Below are 21,905 nucleotides of genomic sequence, written 5' to 3' on the forward strand. Positions count from 1 at the left end.
CAAACTAAGTAAATAACCCATTACGTACTTTTAAAAATTATCTCGTGAAATAATAATTACAGTAGACCACCTTGATTAAAAAACAGTAGGCCTACTATTAATGTGTCGTTTAAATTGTTGTGTTTGCTGCAAGCAATCTGGCGTTTTAATTGGTTAGTTACTTTAATAGTCCACACGTACCGTAATGATATTTATTGTTGTTCTTGTGCACCGCATCTTCAATATAGCGGCCTTTATCTCTCTCAGTGACACTGACTACAGTAGCCTGTAAGTGCCACAACAATTACAATTTCGGTTCCCAACATTTCCGCTAAAATTAGTTTAAAATATTTCTGTGCGCTGAAAATATTTTGCACTGTGAAAATGCCTCTACCGCTACAAATTAAAATTTCCAACACTTTAAAATCTCATCGCAACTTTTTAAAATGTCACCCCAGCATTTCAAAATCTCGTCGCAACATTTTCAAATCTTACCGCAACAACTTCAAATTAAAAACATTATGAAAATCAAAGTGACACTGACCTTTTTAACTTGAGTTCATTCTGCACTCGTTTAATTTAATTGTGCTGGTTTGAATTAACCAACCTCCGTTTGTGCCAGGGCTGTTCAACATTTTCGTATTAAACCAAAAGTCGACATTTATGTTAATGACTTGAATTGTCAGTTATTTGTGCAAACTGCCTACTTTCTGAGGCTCAAAAACATTGCCAAATTCTTATATAGGTTTTTACTGAAGAACACAATGATATGAAGCTTTGCGATACCACAAATATTGCACAAAAAATTCATCAATTAGGAGTGAACGCGTTTAGTATTCAGTAAAGCATCATTAAATAATATTGACAAGATTTGACTGAAAACAATGTTAGTGATGACAAACATGTAAAACAAAATGCTGTGTTTTGCAGAGGTCGTGCTCATTTGACCATCTGCTATTTTTTTAAAGTGTACATAACATTAAGACAAATACCTTCAATTCCATATAATTATGCATATTTGTGCTGTATTTAATCGTATTGCATTGCATTGCATCAAGAATGAACGATTAGCTTGTAAAGGTTGTAACTTACCATTCACTAACTTCAAGAACTATTTGCATAGAACGTCGTTTTGTTGTACAGTAATCAACGTAAAAATGGGGTGAATTAAATTTCGAATGTAATTTATTTCATGCAATTTTAAATAAATCAGAATGTAATACGCAGAAAAGGAAGAAATTCAATACGAAAAATCGGAAAAATGCGTTGCATTCGAATGTATTCAAAGCAACGTCAAGCTTGATATTAATAATTTATGCTGAATTCACCACCATTTCCAAATTCTGCTCACTTTGTTGCCCTGCAAGTTTAATAAGTTATAAAAATTAAGCATAAATCTACACTAATACTTTCAAAATATTTTACAGAAAAATGCGCTACATCTTTTAACAAACTTAAGATTATTTTTTGACCGCAAAATGAGAGATACCCGAAACTTAACAAAAGTATGTTAACTCGTCAATGTTAATTAAAACACGATTAACACGTGCTATAATCAGGGGTTTTTAATGAAGCAATCAGAGTAGTTTTATCAGTATCAATCAATAGTAAAATTAAAAAATGTATGATTCATTTAAAATGCATTATGAGGAATTGATGAGGGATGCAAGGAATTTCATTATGTCCCTTGCAAAAATTAATTATTATATAACAAACTAGCAGTGAAAAATCAACCTAAAACATACACTTACTTGACGCTTTAATGCTTGACTCATGTTCCTTCGTAATGCAAGAGCATAAATGAAAAATCAAGCAATTAATCTGGCTGTCCAGCTGATTCTTATTTGATCACACAACACAGCAAAGATTTAGTGAAACATTCAATTAATTATTAAATCACACTGAGAAATTAAATCATAAAGAATTCACCTTGTGATTTCTGCAGGAACAAATAAGAAGTCAATAGGAATATACTGTTTCAGTTCACCATGATTTTTAACATTCTTGATTTTCTTAAAAACTTTACGACTGCAAAATATTATCACCTGTTTAGCTCTTGTTAACTATTATTTAAAGATAATGGTGGTTTCCAAATTTAATCCAGAAACCAGAACAATGCAACCCATAAAATACAACACACATAAAATAAAATATTTGAGTTTCTGAGTTGTGACTATGACCTCCAAAACAATGTTAAAAGGACAGTATTACCTTAAAAACATTCTTGCAAAATTAATTTGTGTTTTCAAGGAAAACGATGATTGCACAATGTAAAACCCTTTGATATTTTTCCTCAGCGTGTGGGGAATAAGCAGGTGATTTTTCTTCAGCCATGCATTGGCAGGATAACGAGTTTTTGGAACAGAATTATTAAAGAACACTACAACATATTCTTTACTTTGTACCAAGAGTTCCACGGTTGACAGCAGATATCTAAGTACATAAAACCATGATTGGTTGTAAAAGCTTCAAAATAAACGTCATACCGTATGCTCTAAATAGCCATAAAAAATTACTAGAGCTACGTATATTAACTTTTAAGACTTACAAGAATAAGTTATCCATGATCCAGCTGTAATGTCGAATGCTACTGTCTGGCAAATAGCTTCCGAATAGTTCAACAATTGTACATTTTTCTTTGTAGAAACCTGTAACCCACAAAATACGCACTGTACTAAACACAACTACAGAAAATGTTGTTGACACTAACGCATTAGTAGATAAAGTTAGTATAAAGCTGCCTATAATTACGATTATTTGAGTTAATGGGAGTCAGCGTTTTAAATGTATTTTAATATTACTAAAATACAATTGTACCACCTCCGTGAGATACAGCTTTTTTGTATGGTTGTATTGAATGCCCGTCAATCTTGTGCTCAATATTATCTATTACAATTGTTTCCCAGTCTATTTCTTCATCAAATCCAGGGGGAGGGTTTAGCTGAGAAACTGATATCTTGTTTTGAAATTCTTTAGTGAGTTTTGAAGACAATTCTGCTTCTGAAATACGTGTCTCTGTATAACAGGCATTGCATTTATTTACTAAAATGATAGGAGAACATTTACATAAAAACACTACTAGTTAGTACCATGCTTCTCCTTTGCAACTGAGTCAACTTCCTCAGCCGCTTTTAAGGATATACATTCTGCTGCATGTTGTTCTTGATCCACTGACTCATTAAAATCTCCTAATTAGGAGCACATACACCATTTGTTAACTTTTCTAAATTCTTCAGATTTAGAAAACCTGACTATCACATTGATGTCAAATAATGTAGGTAATTTATATACAATTACCCCTAGAATCATTTATGGGAGTCTGCACATTCACTTCATCCAGAGCCACAGATAAAACTAAAGATGAAGGTGGAGCAATAGAACGTCGTTTTTTCGGAACAGGTTTATCCTCTATTGGATCAGGTAATGAAAGAAGTGCCTCTTCTTTGTCATCATCATCCCCAATGGATATCAGCACACCAACATCTAAAACAAATCGATTAAAATAGACTTGCTATTTTCACACATGTTTTGTGCTGTTTTACAAAAACACAATAAAGTTGGTATTAAAATGATTTACTTTTGGGTTTTGTAAAAACGTCTTTATTTTCTATTTCTTCTTCTGAATCAGTCAACAGTTCTATGCTACCGATTGTATCATACCGTTTTCTGGGTGATCTATAATATAGGTATATTAAACGTATAACAAATCCTGAAAACTATAAAATACTGTTAACTAAAAAATGTGTACAACTGGTTGGTTAATATATTCTGCAAAATAAGAAATAAAGAAAATATGAAAATTAAAGAAAAACGCAGCAAAGCCAAACAGTGTGCATGATACTATGCATCTCACCTTGAAATAGATTCTTTTCGTAAGGAGCTGGTTGTATCCAATCCCATTGACAGTGGTACTTGACAACTTGTGATTATGTTTTCATCTCGTTTATCTGTTTCTGAATGAATTTCTTCCAAAATCTCCACAGAGTCAACAAACGTATTTTCCACGTCTTTGAGAGAAAGAGTATCCTCTTGTTTAAGCTTGGCCGAGCCATCATTGTTTTGTCTATTTGCATCTTGCGAGTATCCAGCTTCGTGCACCTCGGTTAATCCAAGGCCTGAAGCAATATGTGTTCCGTTTTCATCAGATATTTTTAACATATCTGAGGTTTCAACTTGAATTGTGTGTGAAATTTCAAAATGAGATACAAAGGCGTTTAATAGATCTGGCTGCTGAGGTTTGCTAAAAATATCTATTGGTGTGACTTTGTAGTCTGCTTTATACCTTTCATGCGTTTCTTCAATTTTTGAGATATTTCCAACTTCCAATTCAATGATGGAAACGTTTTTGCTGTCAAAAGTAGGAGACGTCTTCAAATTTTCCTTGTATGTTGCGTTAAAGTCTGGGTCTGACTCTACAGTAGTTAATAGATTCTGGTCATCACAAGATGTTCCTGATTCCACTAGACTGTTATTGTCATGTGGAAGCCGTTCATCTATATCCAAGTCCAAATCATACTCATTACTTGTAGATGAGTCTGATGATTCAACTGAGGTGCTAGCTTTAACATCAAACTCTGTATCCACAGGATGAGAACCTTTACAGACATGGTTTTTGACTTCTGCATCGTTAAAATTGTGTTTGCTTGAATCTCGGAACTTTTCGGCATCAATTTTAATTGGTTCACAACCTTTTGATGGAACAGTTGTAATGACATCATGGTCATGAAGCTCAAGTTCATCATTGTTTGAGTCTATGACTTGGTGGTCACCAGATTTGTTTGAAGATGGTAAAACGGGTGTTTCAAGATCACCCCCAAGTTCATTTAACCGGCTTGCTAGCATGGTACTTTCTTTATTCTCATTCTTACCTTCCTTGTTTGACTCTAGAATTTGTGGAAAAAAAGTTGCTTTATCTTCTTTAGGTTCTTGCTTTGTATCTTGCAAAATATTGTCAGAAAAAAATGCAACACTGCTTTTGTCTGGTTGTATGTCAAGTAACTGACAATACTGCGTCGAATTTCTAGCTGAATTGGTTTGTGCATCAATGTTCACTTCATTAGGAATTTGTATGACATTATCAGTAGTAGAAACTGATTCATCATGAGGTGTAAAATCATTATTGGGCAAATAAAATTCGGCACTATTTTCCTCTGTTGTTTTGTTACCAATCCTTGTTTCATTTTGATCATACAAACATTTGTCTTGAGTACTTTCTCCAACAGTTTTAAGTGGCGGTGATTCAACGTGCAAAACAGAATTTAAATCACACTTTTCAAACTCAGTTGTTGCTTTAGACTTTGGATATGTTTTTTCTGAAACAGTGGAACAAACTGAATTATTCGTCTGTTCTTCCAGTAGTTTTTCTTGGCCTAATGGAGCAACAGTAACAGAATTTTCATTTTGAATTGAATATTCTAAAGATCTACTTCTGTTTTCCTGAACAATGGAACTAAAACCTGGAGCTACATCTTCATTAAAATATTCTTTTTCTTCATGTTCTTTGTTATCATCATTGTCAGCAGAATCCTCGCTGTCATCTAAATCTTCCCCGGGCTCTGGCAGCTCCAAAATCATTGGCAAAACATCAACTTTAGGGTTAACTTGTTGTATGTCTTCCCAATCTTCTTCAAATGTGACGAACGTTTCCTCACCGTTAACTCCTTGGAAAGGCAGAACATTAGACAAAGGTACTTCAAATGCAGGAAGCAAATTTTTTGTTATCATTGCATTTTCATCAAGCTCTTCTCTGGTAGGTTTGCTCTCAACCTGATCATCTTCATCATCATATAAATAAACAGTACTCGGAATGGAAGTAGCTGTAGTGATGAGGCTCAACTTTTGCTTGGACCGGCCGATAGAAGCAATGATACTGTCAGCTAATTTCTTCCTTGTCTGCACAGTTGGGTTTGGTGCTTCTGTGCTGAATGGATTATCATCAAACTCAAGTGAAACTTGGCTTATGTTATCAAAAACTTTAGGTTCCGTTGCATCATCATCAGTCTGTTGGCTCTCAACATCAGATACAATCATGTGATCAGATTGAAACACACTTCCATCATCACTCTCAGAAATCATATCAATGCTAGAAGAATTATCTCCAACACTTTCAACATGCTGTTGTTTGGGAGACCCAGAGAAAATGCCAACTGGAGATTCAGGAAAATCAAATGAGCTATCAGAGTATTCTAGTGGGTCAATTGAATCTTTTTCACTTATGGCAGGGTTACTTTGTTGTTCATCATCATTTCCAAGATCTGCGCACTTATCCACATCAGCACAATCAGCGGGTATAGTAGTTGAGATTTTATCTGGTTCCACAATGGATTCTACGATCGTTTCTGGTGTGATATTTTCACTAATTTTCATAGATTCTTCTTGCTCAACACTTGGTTCATGTGACAATGGTACATCGATTATTATAGTGGGCACAGTACTGGTTTGTTGTATTTGCTCAATATTTATGTCTTTTTCCAAAACGATATCACCCATGGAATTGAAAAAACCTTCTTCTAAAGAGCTATTATTGAAAGGTACACTATTTGTTAATGAAACACTTTGTAATTCTGTTCTAGTGTCAGAGGCAAGGCCAGCAAAGTTAGAGCTAATATATTCAAGAGAAACAGTACCAGTGATACCTACCAAGCTTGCGTCATTGGTGTTATAGTCTGTCTGCTCATGAATGAAGCTACCAGGCCGCATAATCTCATCAATTGTTTTTGCTGTTGCTGCCATGTCAGCATCAAATGCTTCCACAATTTTGTCATTAGTGTTCACTGCGGTTTCAACAAAATTGTCATCAAAATGCATTTCATGACCATTTTCTTGGGCAACTAAAACAGCAGCATCAGTTTCATTTGTTTTGGTAAGAGTATCTTTTGGCCCAGCATGTGTCTCCTGGTTGTCTAAGACATTTACATCCTCACATGGTAAAATTATATTTTTATTTTCAAGGGGTGTAAGAAAGAAAACATCTTCTTTGGAATCATATTTCCTTGCTGAGTCAGTGGTATGATTTGATTGGTCAGATCCCGCTCCTTCATCATGTATTTCATTTGTTTTGAATGGATCAAAATTGTCATCCAGCTGATCCAACTTATCAGATGTTTGTTGAGCAGGGATATCACCCAACCCTTTTTCTTTTATGCTGTTTGAAGTATTTTTCTCCTTTCTTTTGTCATTATTATCAAGCAAATCACCGTCTGCAGATTTTTCTGGAAGGTGTTTAGGCATAAGTTTCTGCACATTATTGCCTTTTCTATCACTGCTAGGTTTTGCAATATCATTTGTTTCGTCACATTGCTGAATGCCAAATACGTCACCCAATACATCTTCTGCTCGTATCTGTTTATAAGAAGATACATCAAAACCAGTTTTACTACTTTGCATGGCTACGGTACCCTGATCAGTATCAGTGTTTGTGTGGAGAGATACATTACTAATAAACGAAGCAGACCAATCTGTGAGATTCTCTTGCAAATTTTCTTCCATGTTTTCATAGGGCAGAACAACTTTGTCACCTGATGTGACCGGCACTTTATCAAATATGTCCAGAAAATCTCCATTACCAACTTGCCCCGTATCACACTCCAACACCTGGATAAAAGATTTCTCATCTGTATCCACGAAAGGTTTATCATGTTTATTTTTCGTGCTCACATCCTGTCCAAGTTGAAAAAACATGTCATTTGTCACCAGAAGATCTGCTGTGTTATCGTTGTAGACAATTTCTCTGACAGGTTGACCATTATAACTGTTATCACGAAATCCCTCGCCGCTTTGTGTTGTTAAAGGTGTCAAGACTGAAGTAGCAGCTGACTTTGCAAAAGTATTATCGTTTGTTTTTCCACTCCCAGTAGTACTTTCCTCGTTGGCAAAAGATTCTACTACTATTGTTTCCGTATGTATTACAGAGGCATCAGTGGTTTCAATTTCTGTCACTTGATCAACTTCATGTTTTTCCATAAAATTATTGGTTTCTTTTTTAACATCTTTGGAAATTTCTGTATCACTTACAAGATTATCATTAAATGGAGGAGAAGATATGCTAGTGTTTTGCTTGTTTCCATCAACGAACATATGTAGTAAAGTAAAGTCATTTTCAAAACCTAGCTTACCATCATTTTCAAGCATAGCTTCATCAGTGGTTGGTGAATCATCAATCGCAGTTAATTTCTGTTCCAGTTTTACGGAATCAGTTTCATGACCAAAGCTATTATCTCTGAAATGACCTACTCTATCAACAGGTAACATGGTGACACCCTCTTCGGATACTCCAGACATGTTAGAGGTCATTGCAAAATCTATGACATGATCTTCTAACTCAAGATAGCATTCATTATGATTAGTTTTTGACAAAATGCCAGTCATAGGATCTTCATATTCTAAGTCATCACCCTCTGCCTCATCTGAACTTTTTCCGATCACACTCTGTGAAAACACTAATGACACACCATCGTCAGTCTCAGCAGACGAGCCATGTTTTTCCTCGCTAGCAGCTGTTTTGAGTTTCTGTTTAGTCATTTGTCTTCTTCTCGGTGGTGCTAATGGCAAGTTTGTGGAGTCTTGTTTTTCATCAGTTGTTTCTGCGATACAGTTTAATGCAGACTGAGTTTCATCTTCTGTTGCAGTTGGATCAGTAGCTTCCAAGATGTCTTCAGGGCAAGTAACATAATTTTCGGTATCCATATTCTGTACTGATAGGGTACATTCAATATGGCACTCTTCCACAAAAGTAGACTTTTCTTCATCTTTTGCGATTGCTTTACTTTGCTCTAGTTTTGTGATCTCAACATCAACAGGAACATCAGGATTTCTTTGGACATTCTTTTTTTTTCGTGGTGGTTTCATTGGTATTTCAACAGAAGCCGATACTGCACTATGATCAACTTTTAGGCCAGTCACACAATTGCTTTCACTTTCAATATGTTTTTCTGCTTCTGTTGAATTTGTGCTATTTTTACTGAGCTCTTCTGTGGAAATGTGGATAATATTAGTCGTTTCACTATTCTGAGCATTTTGATCTTGAACGACCTCTGTTATGTCAACACTTGTGGAATTGGTAGAAAAATCTTTAGATGGGACAGGTTTTTCTTCGGAAACATCTGGTACAATTTCTTCAATGCCCCCAGGCATTTGTTCTGACATGTTAGCATTCATGAGATCTGTAAAATTGACATTTGGCTCTTTTGTACTATTACTTGCCTTGACGTTCATGTCATTATTTTCTGCTACTTCAGTTTCGTGGCATAATTTCTCGGCACAAGATCCCATTTTATTTTCCTCCTTGTCTGAACTTATTTCAAGAATATTACTAACGTTGCCATCTGAATGGTATTCTGAGTCCACCTTACCATCAACCAATTCAGAACTTGTATCAAATAGTTTATTTACTTTGACAACAGTGTCATAAGATGTAAATAAATCTTGCTTAGATCTACTGTATTCTTGTCCCTTGTCATTTGTTTTATTTGCATAACCTTCCATGGGCTGGGAGTGTTTCAAATCGAATGTATCTCTTTCTTCGAAGCTTATTTGATCCATTTTATCAGCTGCATGTGTTGTGTCACATGTGGCACTCTTAGGTGTGGCAGTAACTGATTCAATTCCCATGACATTGGAAGTGTTTACCAATGTTAACAAAGGTAAATTTGTTTGCTCAGTACAAATGCTGCCATTTTGTAATTTCTCTTCCCTCTCTGTTGGTTGATGATTAACAACAAGGTTGATGGTGTTGACAGACGGCTCTGCACACATTGGTGACATCACCGCTTGGTTCACTGGATTAGCTGAAGCAAACATATCTGATGTGTGGTTACCAGATTGCATGTTGCTGACAAATTTGCTTTCTAAGTTCTTTGCGTTAAACGGTATGATATAATCATCATGTTCTTTGTTTTCTCTCTCGAGACTTGTTGCACTTGATGGTAAAGTAGCAAGGTCGCTCTCCGATATAATAACAAAATCATCCAAAGAATTACTTTCAGAACCACTTGCGATTATACTTGCATGCACTTTCATGCTCTTGTCTTCCAACAATACATTATTACTACCTGCAGCATTACCAAAGTGTTCGGGATTGGCAATGCCCTGAAAACCCCCTTCTTCGGCAATAGTATTGCTAGAAATGGTGTAATTAAAAATCACATTATCATCTTGTAAAAGGGATTCAGTTCCTTCTTCCAGCAAATCAAGTTCAAGTGAAGATGTTGCAATTTCATTTGCAGTAAGATTTAAACCCTGATCACAGCTAATTATCAACCCTGCTGATGTACTTCCATTATCTGCTTTTTCTGAAATATTAGGTGGCATGTCCATTTTATTCAAGACCTTTGCTTGGAAATCTACTATGGAATAATCAAAGCTTGTTGTTTTACCTTGTACATCAGTTTCCAAGCATATTTCTTCCTGTTTGTCAAAGGCAAGCGTTTCAGTGTTTTGCAGGATGTCTTCAGCATGTCCGTGACAAAGCTTCAATTCAAAAGGTGATGTGCTACCATCCAACAACATAGGCTGTTGTTTATCGGTATCCATATTGTTGGTTATGACAGGAATATTTGTGTTAGTAATAATGTCTTCATTATTAACGACAAAGAGTTCATCTGAGTTTTTATCTCCATTCAGCTCTGTTGTGGTTTCAGTTAAATTCTCCACAGCGACACTTGTGCCTTGAGTTTCAAACATTCTATTGCTACCCAACAGACCAAGAGAAATATCTTGTTTGGTCTCATCACACCCATCTTTGTCTTCCCCATTTAATGGAGCAATATTAACAGTTGTCCAATCAATATCAGTTAAACCACTGAGTAATAAACTTGAAGTGTCAACAGTTGGATTTATATTGTTCTGGTTCAACACCATATTTGAAGAAGATATGGATTCTTCGATAAAACCATTTCCAAATATATCCAACAGCGTTTCATTACTACTTGATGAGGCTTGGTGAAACAAAGAATTACTTTCTGGTGAAGTTTCAGTCAATAAATTAGCTCGGTTTGAATCAAATACATCCAAAAGATTAAAATCCTGCTGACTTGGTGGAGTTGTCACTGTTGCTACTGATTCCATTTTTACAGTAGCCGTGGAAAAAGCATCAAAAATCAAACTTGTATTGTCTTTAGTCTCATTAGCTATGTCTGGCTCTATGAGTGAGGTTTTCGGCATAGATTCAGCTTCAGTGCCTGCTGATAGTGAGTTAAAATTTTTAAAAATGTCATCTATGCTCAAATCAGCTTTTGGTATGTCACTGATATTGTCTGACTCACAAGTTACGGTTATGTCCGAAAGACTTGTCAATTGTTGACTTTTACCAGATTCAAAAGCATTGGTTTGCACGGTTTCAACACTGTCCATATTCTCAGAAAATACGTCACTCGTGTGGTCCTTTGTTCCTCCCAATGCTTTATTTTCAGCATTTTGTAGTTCTCCTGTCTTCTCAATCAAGTCGCTGCTTGTTTTGTTAGTACTTATTACAGTGTCTAACGCAGAATGGAAAGAACCACTACTCCAAAATGGCAAATGTATTTCATGAGTAGTCTGAGAGCTTTCAAGTGCGTTCTTAACACCATCATCATCTATCGGTGATGCCATAGTCATAAAATAACCTACTCCGGTTTAGTTACAAGCTACATGCTAAGTGTACTTGCACAAAACTTTATTACGAGAAAATAGAAGCAAAAATATTCCTCAAGTTTGCTATAAAAGCAACATATAACACAATAACAAAGCTGTTTTATAAAAAATGTCTATATATAACCGTGGTCATTCCTTAGCTTAAATATAACACAAATACTAATTAAAAATTAATTTAACATATGGTCCAGAATGCAAGAACACTCCACTCAATTCTGAGACATTTTTAAAATGTATCATTGACTAACTAGTGTGTGATATATGTGCTACACAAAATCAAAAGACTGCAGAATTGCATAAAGCACAAAGTTTGTTTAGTCAGGTAACAAAAAAGTTCTGCCAACAAACATTTGACAGAGACCATATTTGCTAAACTGTAACTATTTTAAGGTTACACAAACACGCTAATCACTACTAATATAACAAAGACCTTCTTTTCAATAACTAAGCTACCAGAAACGTGTGTCATGATCAAGCACTTAAATTACTTGATCTTTGCTGCAAAACTTCATTTATCAAGGGTAGAACTTGCTTTCTGGTATTCTTGCAATTGTACATTCTGTTAAAACACAACATAGAAATGTGTTGAAGATTTTCCTTGATAACTACATTAAAAACATCATAATTTTACTGAAAATGTAACACGAGGAAGAAGAATAAAGATAGAATTATACTAAATCCTTAGTAAAAAATTACCACTGAACAAATACAGAAAGTTAGCCTTAATTTACCTTAAAAATTTTACATCACTCCTTGCATGATCCTCGTCAGAAGTTTTTACAAGTAATAGATCAGAAACAATTAATTTTTCTATAATCTAAAAAGTGAATAAACGTTTGCACGAATACTGGTTTAAATACAAAATGTGCTTTACAACTGACACAGTGACAAAGAGACATATTTTGCTGCATGAATTGCAACAAGTGACAACTAAAAATAGATCGAAATACAGTAGAATAAGCATCAATTATATTAAAACTATTTTGACAAGATTTCAACAATGTTAATCCTTTTTAATCTTAATATATGTTAATCTCTATGGCTTTATGTTGGTTGTTGTCTTGCTGAATACTTATTTGTTATGCCTTGCAGAATAATCTCTGGTAATCAAAACAGTTTATCTATGTAATCTTATTTCATTACAAACCTTTTCTCTCACTTCATCATCTTCACAGTATAAAGCAATCGGTTTGAACTGGTTTATGACTGGTGCTAATGCAACCCAAGCGAGCAAGTTATGAGTTGCACAGTAGTTTCGAATAACATCAATGGAGTCTTCTCGTGCAAAGAATTCCCTTACATCAAGATGTAGTGTTGACATCATAATGGTTTCTAGTGAATTTTCAATCCACTTTGGATCCTGAAGGAAATAAAAAAAAAACTTTTATTCGGGCAAGGATCATGCATTCTGATAAAACAAAATTGCAAAGTTTGTTTCATTACCTTAAGAATAATTTCTTCAGTTGTCAAGCCACTGACAGAAAATTTAGCATCTGCCACACTTCTGAACAAGAGATTTAATTCATCTTTGGTCCTTTTTCCACTTAATTGCTTGACTACAGCTTCATCTCTTGGGGTTGACTTTCCAACATCGACAGAAAGATTACTTGTATCAATGAGTATAGTTGCTGCACGAAAATGTAGCAAAGAAACCATATACCTTTTAGAGTTTCTTGCAGCATATATCCAATGTATATGAAACATTTTACAAAACTGAGAAACACTAACGGGAGATAATGTTAACGCGTTTGCTCTAATCAACATCTAATTAAAGGTCGAGACTGAAATCGATAAATAAAGCAATACCTAATAATAGTGTCTCAACAACACTTGGGACGGAAAAAGCTTTATTTTTCAGCATTTCCTCAGCTACTAATGTAGAACACGAGCCTACAAGAGAAATATTACACTTTATTCTAGAAGGCAATTCGATCAGTTGTGGTCTGTGGTCAATAATTTCTTTTACATATGTTTGAAGATATTCAATGGACCTATAGGAAAAAACAGCAATAAACTGTATAATAATTTATAGTTTATACTACTGTGTATATAGATCTCTATAGTCTACACTATACAAAGATTCAACAAAATATTTCACCTAACATTAAACATGATCCAAATTTTTCTTCAGTCTTTAAAAAAACCTTTTACTCTATTACTGCTGTTTAAATCTTGCAATATTTTAAATAATTTACTAACTAACTTCAGTAAAACATGGTGATCCACTAAAGTCAAATGAAAAAATCCTTTGCCAACATTTGACAATTCTCTGACATTTGCTTCATCAATACAAATAATATTTCTCGAGTCAATATTAAGATGATCTAGTAAATACGCAATCTCGGTTCGAGTTCGAAACTGCTTGCGCTCTATATTCACAACTGGTACATAAACTTCATTGCCATTTTTCATCTACAACATGCAAATAAATAATTTTTGTTTTAATAAGGAAAACAAACAGTTACATTTTAGTGATAAGTTACCTGATTTGAAATAAACTTGATAAAACACATTCCACGTATTCTACAATCTTCAACATGTAATTTAGAAACATTGCAAGATAGTAAAAAGTTAGTTGCTTTTGACCTTAAACCCATATTATTTAAGTCATAAAAAATTCAGCATTTCATTAATATTTAATGTAAATAAGGAAGCAAAAGAAAATTACATACTTGTGACCTAAACCAGGCAAGTACAATAGCAGACACGCAAGAGTCAAGATCACATGAATTGTTACCAAGTACCATGTGGAGGATTGTGCTCTGAGAAATCTGCAGGTGCAAATAAATAAAAAACACTTTCACAGACCTGTATATTCACAAAAACAAATATATCTTGCATGTATTGCTATGATCATCGCCGCATTATATTCCAAATGCGCTGGAAGTGTATTCAATATGTATGATATCAGTACAATATCCCGTATGGAAAGAAGTGTTGGATATCCAGTGCACAACCTACTTATTTGGTGCACAACGTAGCTATCTGATGCACAAAATGGGTCAAAAAAGTTACTTTGTATAAGTTAAGTAATTCCCAAATATCTGGCGCACACTCGCACATACCGGTGAACATTTTTCGTTGCCTACTGGTGCACACCAGTGTGAAATTTACGCTGTCCGGTGAAAAAAAACTTCCATACATCCATTCCATACTGGTGTAACATTATCATGTTTTTACCAAAACACATTACAAACCACTACAAAAACAATTGCAGCTCAACTCTGCAACATGTATGCTGTTTGATTGTCTTTTTTTATATATAAGCTATTGCCTCCACATATTGTATGTTGCATATTTTGTACATAACCTATAGTAGGCTACCTTACAGATGGTTTAGCTGTGTGCTGATGTACTTACTTTGAAAGAACTTAAAAATTCCCCACATGATCGTTTCGCATTTGAAAGAAACGAATTCATTAAAAACTGTTATCATGGGACGTCGGGAATCATCAGCACTTTGACATTTACAAGCCACAAGATGTACAAGATAAGCAATAATTGAAAAGTTCTGAATAGGGTATGCTTTTTGGTTATTTAGTTAGGTGGTTTCCCTTAATAGATTCATGTTAATGTCGGTAAAAAGTTTAGTTTCAACCAAAAGACATTTCAAATTGAAACTTAAAGGTGAATGTTGGCAAAACGAATAATGTCAAAAAGTAACCTATGGTTGTCAAGAAATTTTAGAAGTTGTGTTATTTTTGTTGGAAACACATTAAAATGATATATTCAAAACTGGGAAATCGCAATTTTTAAAAGTATTTTATTTTTCGCAAGTATATCTCATGATGTAATTATTAAAATATTAAATTAAATTAAACCATGTTTTGAAAAAATACTTTATTAATTACAGCAATTTGTTACTGTTTAACTTGCTGTGTAAAATCGCTCAAGCGATGCTGGAAGATTTTAATATTATTTATTAATTTATTTATTAATATTTTTAAGATTGAACCTTTGTGAAAATGCTTTCTTCACACGTCACCAATCCTGCTGTGGTTTTCTTCCTCTACAAATCTTGTAAATTGATATCGAGTTTGTTACTGGTCGATTGCTTAGCTTGGTAAAAGAAAATCCCTGTAGTTGCATTAAGTCGTTTGTCTACATTTTATTCCGTAACTTTTCGTCATGGCTCCAAAATCATCAAACTTTAGTAAAGAAGAAGAACTTCTATTGCAGGATTTCGGGCGTGATTTGACCAGAAAATCCTCCTTGATATTTTATATGCATGCAATAGTTGTGTCAGCACTTCCCCTATGTAAGTAACGTTTGTATTAATTTAGTGTTATATGAATTGTAGTGCTGACAACATGGAATCGAGAGATTTTGTCTGCATTTGTTTGAGGATCTGAACATGGCTTGTGTTTATAGGGTTGTTCAATCGCATACACCAGATGGAATTAACCGAACATGCCATTCTGTTTGCTATTGGAACTCTTGTGAGTACTTACTTGGTGGCTTCGGCATACAAAAACAACAAGTTTCAATTGAAGCACAAGTAAGCACTTTGCCATAATATGTCATGCTTACTTTAAATATTGATGATACTTTGCGTACTTAATTGATTTGTTTTTTTAGGGTAGCGCAGAAACGGAGTGATGGAGTTGCTGCAGAAATCAATAGCCAAATGGCGGAAAATGACTCAAAAAAGGTGTCTAAAAAGGAAAAGGATGAAAGGTGAGGAATTTTCAGATCGATATAAATCCGCATAAGTTTAAAATTCCATTTTTTGCAGAATTCTTTGGCGAAAGAATGAAGTGGCTGAAGCAGAATCAATGCAGCTTGCTGTGGTGTACAGCAATTCCGTATTTTTGATTCTGCTTATCCTTTTATCATTCTTCTTTTTCAAGAGTTACAGCCCAATGATCAATTACATTATTAGCATGATTGGAGCCAGTGGTATTACTGCCTTGTTGTCCACTTCTTCTAAGAATTAAATGGAATCTATATAAGCTTTTGCAATTTTTAATGTTTGAAGCATTCAAGCGAGTTTCGCATGAAGCAGTTTTGTGGAGAAGTGGTGTTATAATAAAATGTTTAACAGATTGTTGTGTAATGTTAATTTCAGAATTGTCTGATTTAACAGTTTGCAAGAGAAGAACTTTATTGGATAATGTGCAGTAAAAGCGAAACTTCAGTTACAATAATAACACTTACAAATGATAAAATTTAAACAAGCATTGCAATATCTAATTATGCTTCTGGTACATAATACGCGATGCGTTTTGAGATGCAGAATGTCTAGAGTGGGCTTGAGAAGCATTCGCATTTGTTTGAAAGGTTACCTGTAGTATAAAATCAGAACAATTAATAAAAATGCATTGAATAATAAAACCCATTGAGCTCTGTTGCCCCACCTGATCTTTTTCAGACTTTGTGTTGAATCTACCAGGTGAGCTCGATCGCATATGTAAACTACTTTGGAATGCGAGGTTGGCAGGCTAAAAGTTTATCACATGTCATCAACAATTATCCACTTTGCAACTAAATTAACAGTAAGACGGGATATATAATACAAAGTAGTAAACGCAGCATCTATTTTTATTCTCAATTCTGGAAGGCAACACTTACATTTTGTGGTATCATTGTAATTCTTGAGCGAACTCTATCATCACCAAGGACCCCTTGATCTTGCGGTTTTGCTATACAAAACATAAAATCTATGCTTCAAACCACTGTGCTATGAGAACAAGAAATACAACTTCAGCAATTTGATTTCAATGGAAAATATCTGTATTGCTTACCTATTGTGCTTGAATAAGAAAACTGGCCACTACCTGGTCTTCCAGGAGTTGAACCATGGTTCTGTTGAAATTGGGTATGTACTCCTAGAAAATGAAACAATGCTAAAAGTCTTTACTCACCAAACAACAAGTATTGTTTTGCAAATCACAATGGTGATAAACTGTGTTGATAAAGTGTAGCAATTTCTGTGATTTACAGACGTACTTCCTGAAGCTAAATGAATTGAACTTGGTGAACCTGCATGGTGACTACTTCCATGTGCTGGCGACATATAAGATGATCGGCCTAAACATGATAGAAACACTATAATTTAATTTATGCACTGCAGCATGAAAAGCTTATTTCCAAATAGCTTTGCTTAAGCATATACACATTGTACAACAAACTTATAACACTTTTGCATTCAAATTTTCTCATTGGCAATATCAAAAACCTGCATATGAGCTTTCATATTTGTGTTGTGAAGGTGCATGCACAGTAGTTGCAGGTCGTTGATAAACCTGAATCACGTTGCTTGCAGGAGGTGTTGGGCTGTGTGACCGCTTTAACCCCTGCTGCAATTGTTGAACTGAATAAATAGAAAATAGCATTAGGTCAGGATGTCTATACGACATCTGCCTTCTGGTATCATCTACGAACATTGGACACATTTCTCAATCAGGTAGGATACATATAATAAATTCATGTAACTTTATCAGGAAATCTTCAGCAAACAGACATTAACCTAGTATAGGGTTACTGGCGGCGGATAAATATGCTGCTTGTTGATGAGCTTGATATCGAGGGTCTACAATTAAAACATTAACAAATTAAAATGAGCAAAATTACAAATGAGTACACAAACTAAAAATAACAGAAAATTATAAATACATTTATGTTTAATGTAACACAAAAAATCTGGAATAAAAATGTTAAATTATATGTTTAAGCATACTCTGAGGTAAAATGTGATGAGGATTCATTAGCATGCCATGCTGCTGGAACTGCATCCCAGATGGTGCACCTTGTTCACTGTGAACACAATATACAACAACCTTAAATCATTTACTAGCAGTAAATTATTCTGAAATACATAAGACTGCATTATCTACTATACAAACGAACAAACTTACATCAACGCTATTAAAATCAAGAATGGCAAATAAAGTATCAATGAAGCATATTAAAAGTTGCAAGATACCTTTGTTCACGAAGCCTAGCTTTCCGTTTCCCTTCTTCATGCAAAACCTTTTTCAATTGGCAAAAAAGCTGATGTTTTTCTTGTCTTAAAGTCTCTTGTTTTTCTCTTAGCTTCACCAGCTGAAATACCACAATCAAAGGTAAACCTAGAGTAATAGTACGAACCAGTCTGTAAGGTAACAAAACTAGATAACTATAAATAAATATGTTTAAAAAGTACATAAATAATTAAATTGGAACTCAAGACTCATCGAACAAGCTGCCACGACATGAAACTGTTACAGTCGATAACAGGGTTGTAACCAATTCATTTTTTCTGACTTGTGTCAAGGCGAGTCATTTTCAATTGTGACTCGAATCAAAACAAGTTAGTCTATGCCTTCTGCTTTTGAGGTCACAGTAAATGTGTTGCATTAAATTGGTTACTTTGAGGCCATGGAATTCAACAAATTAGTCTGGTTGATACTTTTTGCAGAGAGTTGCAATTTTTTAGAAACATATCCGATTTTGTTACCTAAAGTTGTCTTTCTTTCCGTTACAATCATAACGTGACTTGAGTAATTTTTCACTTTGACCCAAGCCAAGTTAAGTCATTTAGGACTTGTGATTCAGGTCAAGTGGAGTGATAAAAGAACATAAATCGGTTCAAGTAAATGACCCCAGTGATTACAACACTGGTCAATACTCATGTTGCAATTGACTTTGAAAGCCAGTCTATCATTTCAGCATAAATAGCTAGCAATTCGGCATTATCAAAAATGTTTATAACTTATCACAAAGTTATCAGACTGGATAAACTTTCTAAGTCACACTTAACATTCACAAAGTCTAGAATCTATATTTTATCGTAACATATCTCAACCATATCACATAAGATATGCTAAACTGTTAAAGCTATTATTCATTCATTGCATTTGTATAAATAAATAAAATAGGAATTTCAATATTCACAAGAATAACTTTTAGCTTAAGAAATACCATATGGTAACAGTTTTTGCCAAAAACTCACATTTTACAAAACAGGAACTACAAAAGCTACTTGACAACATCAAATAAACAAAAGATGGTGTGGATTGACAATATTTAATTGTGGACCAAGCAGAACACATTCAATGAGATGATAAACAGGCATTACACAGACAAATCTAAAGTAAATTAAACAACACATAGCCATAAAGCTTGGTTCTGTTGATCGATCATGGTAAACACATTCAAATTCGAGCAATAGCATAAAAATAAATAAATAACCAAAAAAATGTATCCGTGGAGAAATACACGCAAACAAGCTCAACATTTGATGAACATTCTGAGTGATGAACATTCATCGTCAAGTTTGCATGCATGTACTGTCTTCAGTCATAGAACTAACACAGTAGATAAACACACAAAATAAAATTAGTCACTTGATCTTTAATCTCTTCCAGTGTTGAGTGTTCTTCTTCTAATTTTTTTCTTTTCTCTTCTTCTTCTTTGGCCTTTCTCTCAAAATCTTTTTCTGCTTCAGCAGCCTCTAAAAGTTAAAACAATGTTTTAATTTATGCACTAGTAAGTAACACTAATAGCCTACACTCAATACAATAAAAAAATATAATGTAGTACAAGCATACATAGGTAGATTTATGATCGCAATGTCAGGAAAAAGAAAAAATTCTGTACTTATCAATACCAAAGACAGTTTTACATCTTTATACTGTAACCCTCCACATCGAAATAGATTCACAAAAAGAGTTTTTACCTATCTAAATAACAATGGATAACTGCAAATTTTTTACCATGTTTGCCAATAACAAAACCTGGGACTCTTGTACTTTAGCACTCTGAGTTGAACTCTTGAATAGGAAGGAGTTAACAAACTATGATGTAATAATTCCTCAATACTTGATTTTGATATGAGGGCGCAAAAGTAAAAGAGACCCCAAAACCTTTAAGGGACCAATAAATTTTTTTTTTTAATGCAGTCTATAGAAAAAGGCTTTCGAAACAGATTTCAAAAAATAATATATTTTCATCATTTATTCAACTTTATTATTTATTTATGTCTGTTCGCCAGACTGGGAAGTTTGCTAAGTCTGCGGACAATAAAAATTAATTGCTATATTCGCTATAGTTTTATCTTGTTGCATTGGAGATTTCTCACCCAAAAACAACAAACTTTTCCATCTGGTCAGTATGTTGTTATAATGCTTTAAATATCCTATAGTGAAAACTGTGTCACCTGAACACAGGAGATTCATCAACATACACCCCAACCTTTTCATCTTCACGCCAATTTATAATAAATAAACAAATAATTGGGGCTTCAGTGAACACTATCACGCCAAAATTTGCGTGTTTGCGTGCACAATTTCTTGTCAAAAACTGCCGCACTTTCCAGTCGGGTAAATGCCCCTTTGTTAAGATTGCATAAAATGTTTCCAAACACTTTATGTTAAATGCAATATACATAGCTTCGTTGCATATTAAAAATTGAAGAAACTTTGATCACTATTTTTAAAAAAAAGCAAAAAGATTGGTGCACCTATTTTAAAATGGTTTTATGGCAGGGGTAATGTAAATAGGTATTTTGAGATAGCCTGAAACATACTAGGCCATAACCATATATCATAGTCACAAAAAATAATGCATTGGTTGTATATAGTAGAGAGAGTGACTATTTCACCGAAAGTAGGTCACGCAGCCCATAGTAAAAGATAGGCGGTTAGTTTAGAAGAATTGGTATGCAAAAACTTCATTTTAGTTATTTAGGGTTTAAGTAAAGGTAGATTTAGGTTAGGTTATTATGTTATAACACTTAAGTTAGGTTAACAAGAAACTGTGAAAGAGCTTTGAACGCACGATTTTTTCCGGTGAAATAATGGCAGCCTATATTAAATACTTGCAATAGAAACAAACCTTGCTTCCTCTTTTCCCTTTCACGCAAAATATGATTGCAAAGGGCTTTCTGCATCGACGGTGAGATTTTCTCACGATCCAAAAGGGCAGGCATAGTCCACTACCTCTTTATAATTATTTTACGCCTACAAAAATGCCTGATGTGAAGTAAAATATCTAACAGCGTCCTATAGATCCACCTTCTTTGAAAACAAAAACTGTATTTTCAATCAGCCTCCCAAGTCAAAATCTACTCCCAAAGCAGGCAAGAAGCTTATAGGCCTATAGAGGGCAGTGGTTAACAAGCAAAACATTTTTCAGCTGTTGTTTAGATGCGAGTATAGGGACTGTGAGTATCGTTAGGTAAGGTATTTATTTCGTACCTAACGACCATTCAGGATTACTGAAAATCCCCTAAAATTATTAACTGTATTAAAACGTTTGCTACTTAAGACTAAAATGCAATATATTGTTATATTGATAGAAAATTACAAAAATTTAAA

General features: G+C 34.3%; 4 protein-coding genes across 6 annotated transcripts; 1 reads left to right on the plus strand and 3 right to left on the minus strand.

Annotated features, from left to right (window-relative positions):
• Window positions 1–719: 719 nt before the first annotated feature.
• Window positions 720–11,571, minus strand: LOC143449100 (uncharacterized). Of its 3 annotated transcripts, none has more exons than XR_013114516.1 (10): window positions 3,833–11,571; window positions 3,557–3,654; window positions 3,277–3,462; window positions 3,069–3,167; window positions 2,800–2,994; window positions 2,528–2,627; window positions 2,191–2,412; window positions 1,909–2,007; window positions 1,731–1,818; window positions 720–1,339 (listed from the first exon to the last, which is right to left on the minus strand). XR_013114516.1 is itself a non-coding variant. In XM_076949170.1 (10 exons), exons 1-10 carry the CDS (start codon window positions 11,569–11,571, stop codon window positions 1,304–1,306), a joined length of 8,802 nt encoding a protein of 2,933 aa, XP_076805285.1. In that variant the 3' UTR covers window positions 720–1,303. The 3 variants fall into 3 exon arrangements, 2 of the variants coding, with proteins under 2 accessions (XP_076805285.1, XP_076805286.1); XM_076949170.1 differs by having other exon boundaries at window positions 1,731–1,758; XM_076949171.1 differs by lacking the exon at window positions 1,731–1,818.
• Window positions 11,572–11,614: 43 nt separating this feature from the next.
• On the minus strand, window positions 11,615–15,116 carry LOC143449101 (exopolyphosphatase PRUNE1-like). The gene is made up of 8 exons (XM_076949173.1): window positions 14,968–15,116; window positions 14,280–14,378; window positions 13,811–14,019; window positions 13,414–13,598; window positions 13,051–13,235; window positions 12,755–12,967; window positions 12,339–12,424; window positions 11,615–12,166 (listed from the first exon to the last, which is right to left on the minus strand). Exons 1-8 carry the CDS (start codon window positions 15,025–15,027, stop codon window positions 12,079–12,081), a joined length of 1,125 nt encoding a protein of 374 aa, XP_076805288.1. The 5' UTR covers window positions 15,028–15,116; the 3' UTR covers window positions 11,615–12,078.
• A 493-nt stretch (window positions 15,117–15,609) lies between these two features.
• Window positions 15,610–16,653, plus strand: LOC143448443 (translocon-associated protein subunit gamma-like). The gene is made up of 4 exons (XM_076948203.1): window positions 15,610–15,865; window positions 15,979–16,105; window positions 16,186–16,284; window positions 16,343–16,653. The coding sequence occupies exons 1-4, from the start codon at window positions 15,736–15,738 to the stop codon at window positions 16,542–16,544; spliced, it is 558 nt and encodes a 185-aa protein (XP_076804318.1). The 5' UTR covers window positions 15,610–15,735; the 3' UTR covers window positions 16,545–16,653.
• A 40-nt stretch (window positions 16,654–16,693) lies between these two features.
• Window positions 16,694–21,723, minus strand: LOC143448442 (uncharacterized). Its single transcript, XM_076948202.1, has 11 exons — window positions 21,424–21,723; window positions 19,935–20,041; window positions 18,533–18,651; window positions 18,287–18,363; window positions 18,077–18,139; window positions 17,786–17,920; window positions 17,557–17,637; window positions 17,352–17,435; window positions 17,179–17,249; window positions 16,965–17,048; window positions 16,694–16,892 (listed from the first exon to the last, which is right to left on the minus strand). The coding sequence occupies exons 1-11, from the start codon at window positions 21,515–21,517 to the stop codon at window positions 16,797–16,799; spliced, it is 1,011 nt and encodes a 336-aa protein (XP_076804317.1). The 5' UTR covers window positions 21,518–21,723; the 3' UTR covers window positions 16,694–16,796.
• Between the last annotated feature and the right edge of the window lie 182 nt (window positions 21,724–21,905).

The sequence above is a fragment of the Clavelina lepadiformis genome, chromosome 3, assembly GCF_947623445.1.
Source record: "Clavelina lepadiformis chromosome 3, kaClaLepa1.1, whole genome shotgun sequence".
NCBI classification, from domain to species: domain Eukaryota; kingdom Metazoa; phylum Chordata; class Ascidiacea; order Aplousobranchia; family Clavelinidae; genus Clavelina; species Clavelina lepadiformis.

Bases quoted from the DNA above. Each gene is read 5' to 3' on its own strand.
- LOC143449101 (XM_076949173.1), bottom strand. From the start codon at position 15,027: ATGAATTCGTTTCTTTCAAATGCGAAACGATCATGTGGGGAATTTTTA. The intron at 13,599-13,810 runs GTTAGTTAGTAA...TTTTTCCTATAG, and splicing joins GATCACCATGTTTTACTGAA to GTCCATTGAATATCTTCAAA. The intron at 12,968-13,050 runs GTAATGAAACAA...TATTTCCTTCAG, and splicing joins CTGAAGAAATTATTCTTAAG to GATCCAAAGTGGATTGAAAA.
- LOC143448442 (XM_076948202.1), bottom strand. From the start codon at position 21,517: ATGCCTGCCCTTTTGGATCGTGAGAAAATCTCACCGTCGATGCAGAAA. The intron at 18,364-18,532 runs GTATCTTGCAAC...TTGTGTTCACAG, and splicing joins GCTAGGCTTCGTGAACAAAG to TGAACAAGGTGCACCATCTG. The intron at 18,140-18,286 runs GTATGCTTAAAC...TTTTAATTGTAG, and splicing joins TCATCACATTTTACCTCAGA to ACCCTCGATATCAAGCTCAT.
- LOC143448443 (XM_076948203.1), top strand. From the start codon at position 15,736: ATGGCTCCAAAATCATCAAACTTTAGTAAAGAAGAAGAACTTCTATTG. The intron at 15,866-15,978 runs GTAAGTAACGTT...TTGTGTTTATAG, and splicing joins TGTGTCAGCACTTCCCCTAT to GGTTGTTCAATCGCATACAC. The intron at 16,285-16,342 runs GTGAGGAATTTT...CATTTTTTGCAG, and splicing joins AAAAAGGAAAAGGATGAAAG to AATTCTTTGGCGAAAGAATG.
- LOC143449100 (XM_076949170.1), bottom strand. From the start codon at position 11,571: ATGACTATGGCATCACCGATAGATGATGATGGTGTTAAGAACGCACTT. The intron at 3,655-3,832 runs GTGAGATGCATA...CCTATATTATAG, and splicing joins CGAAAAGAATCTATTTCAAG to ATCACCCAGAAAACGGTATG. The intron at 2,628-2,799 runs GTGGTACAATTG...TGTGGGTTACAG, and splicing joins AAAAGCTGTATCTCACGGAG to GTTTCTACAAAGAAAAATGT.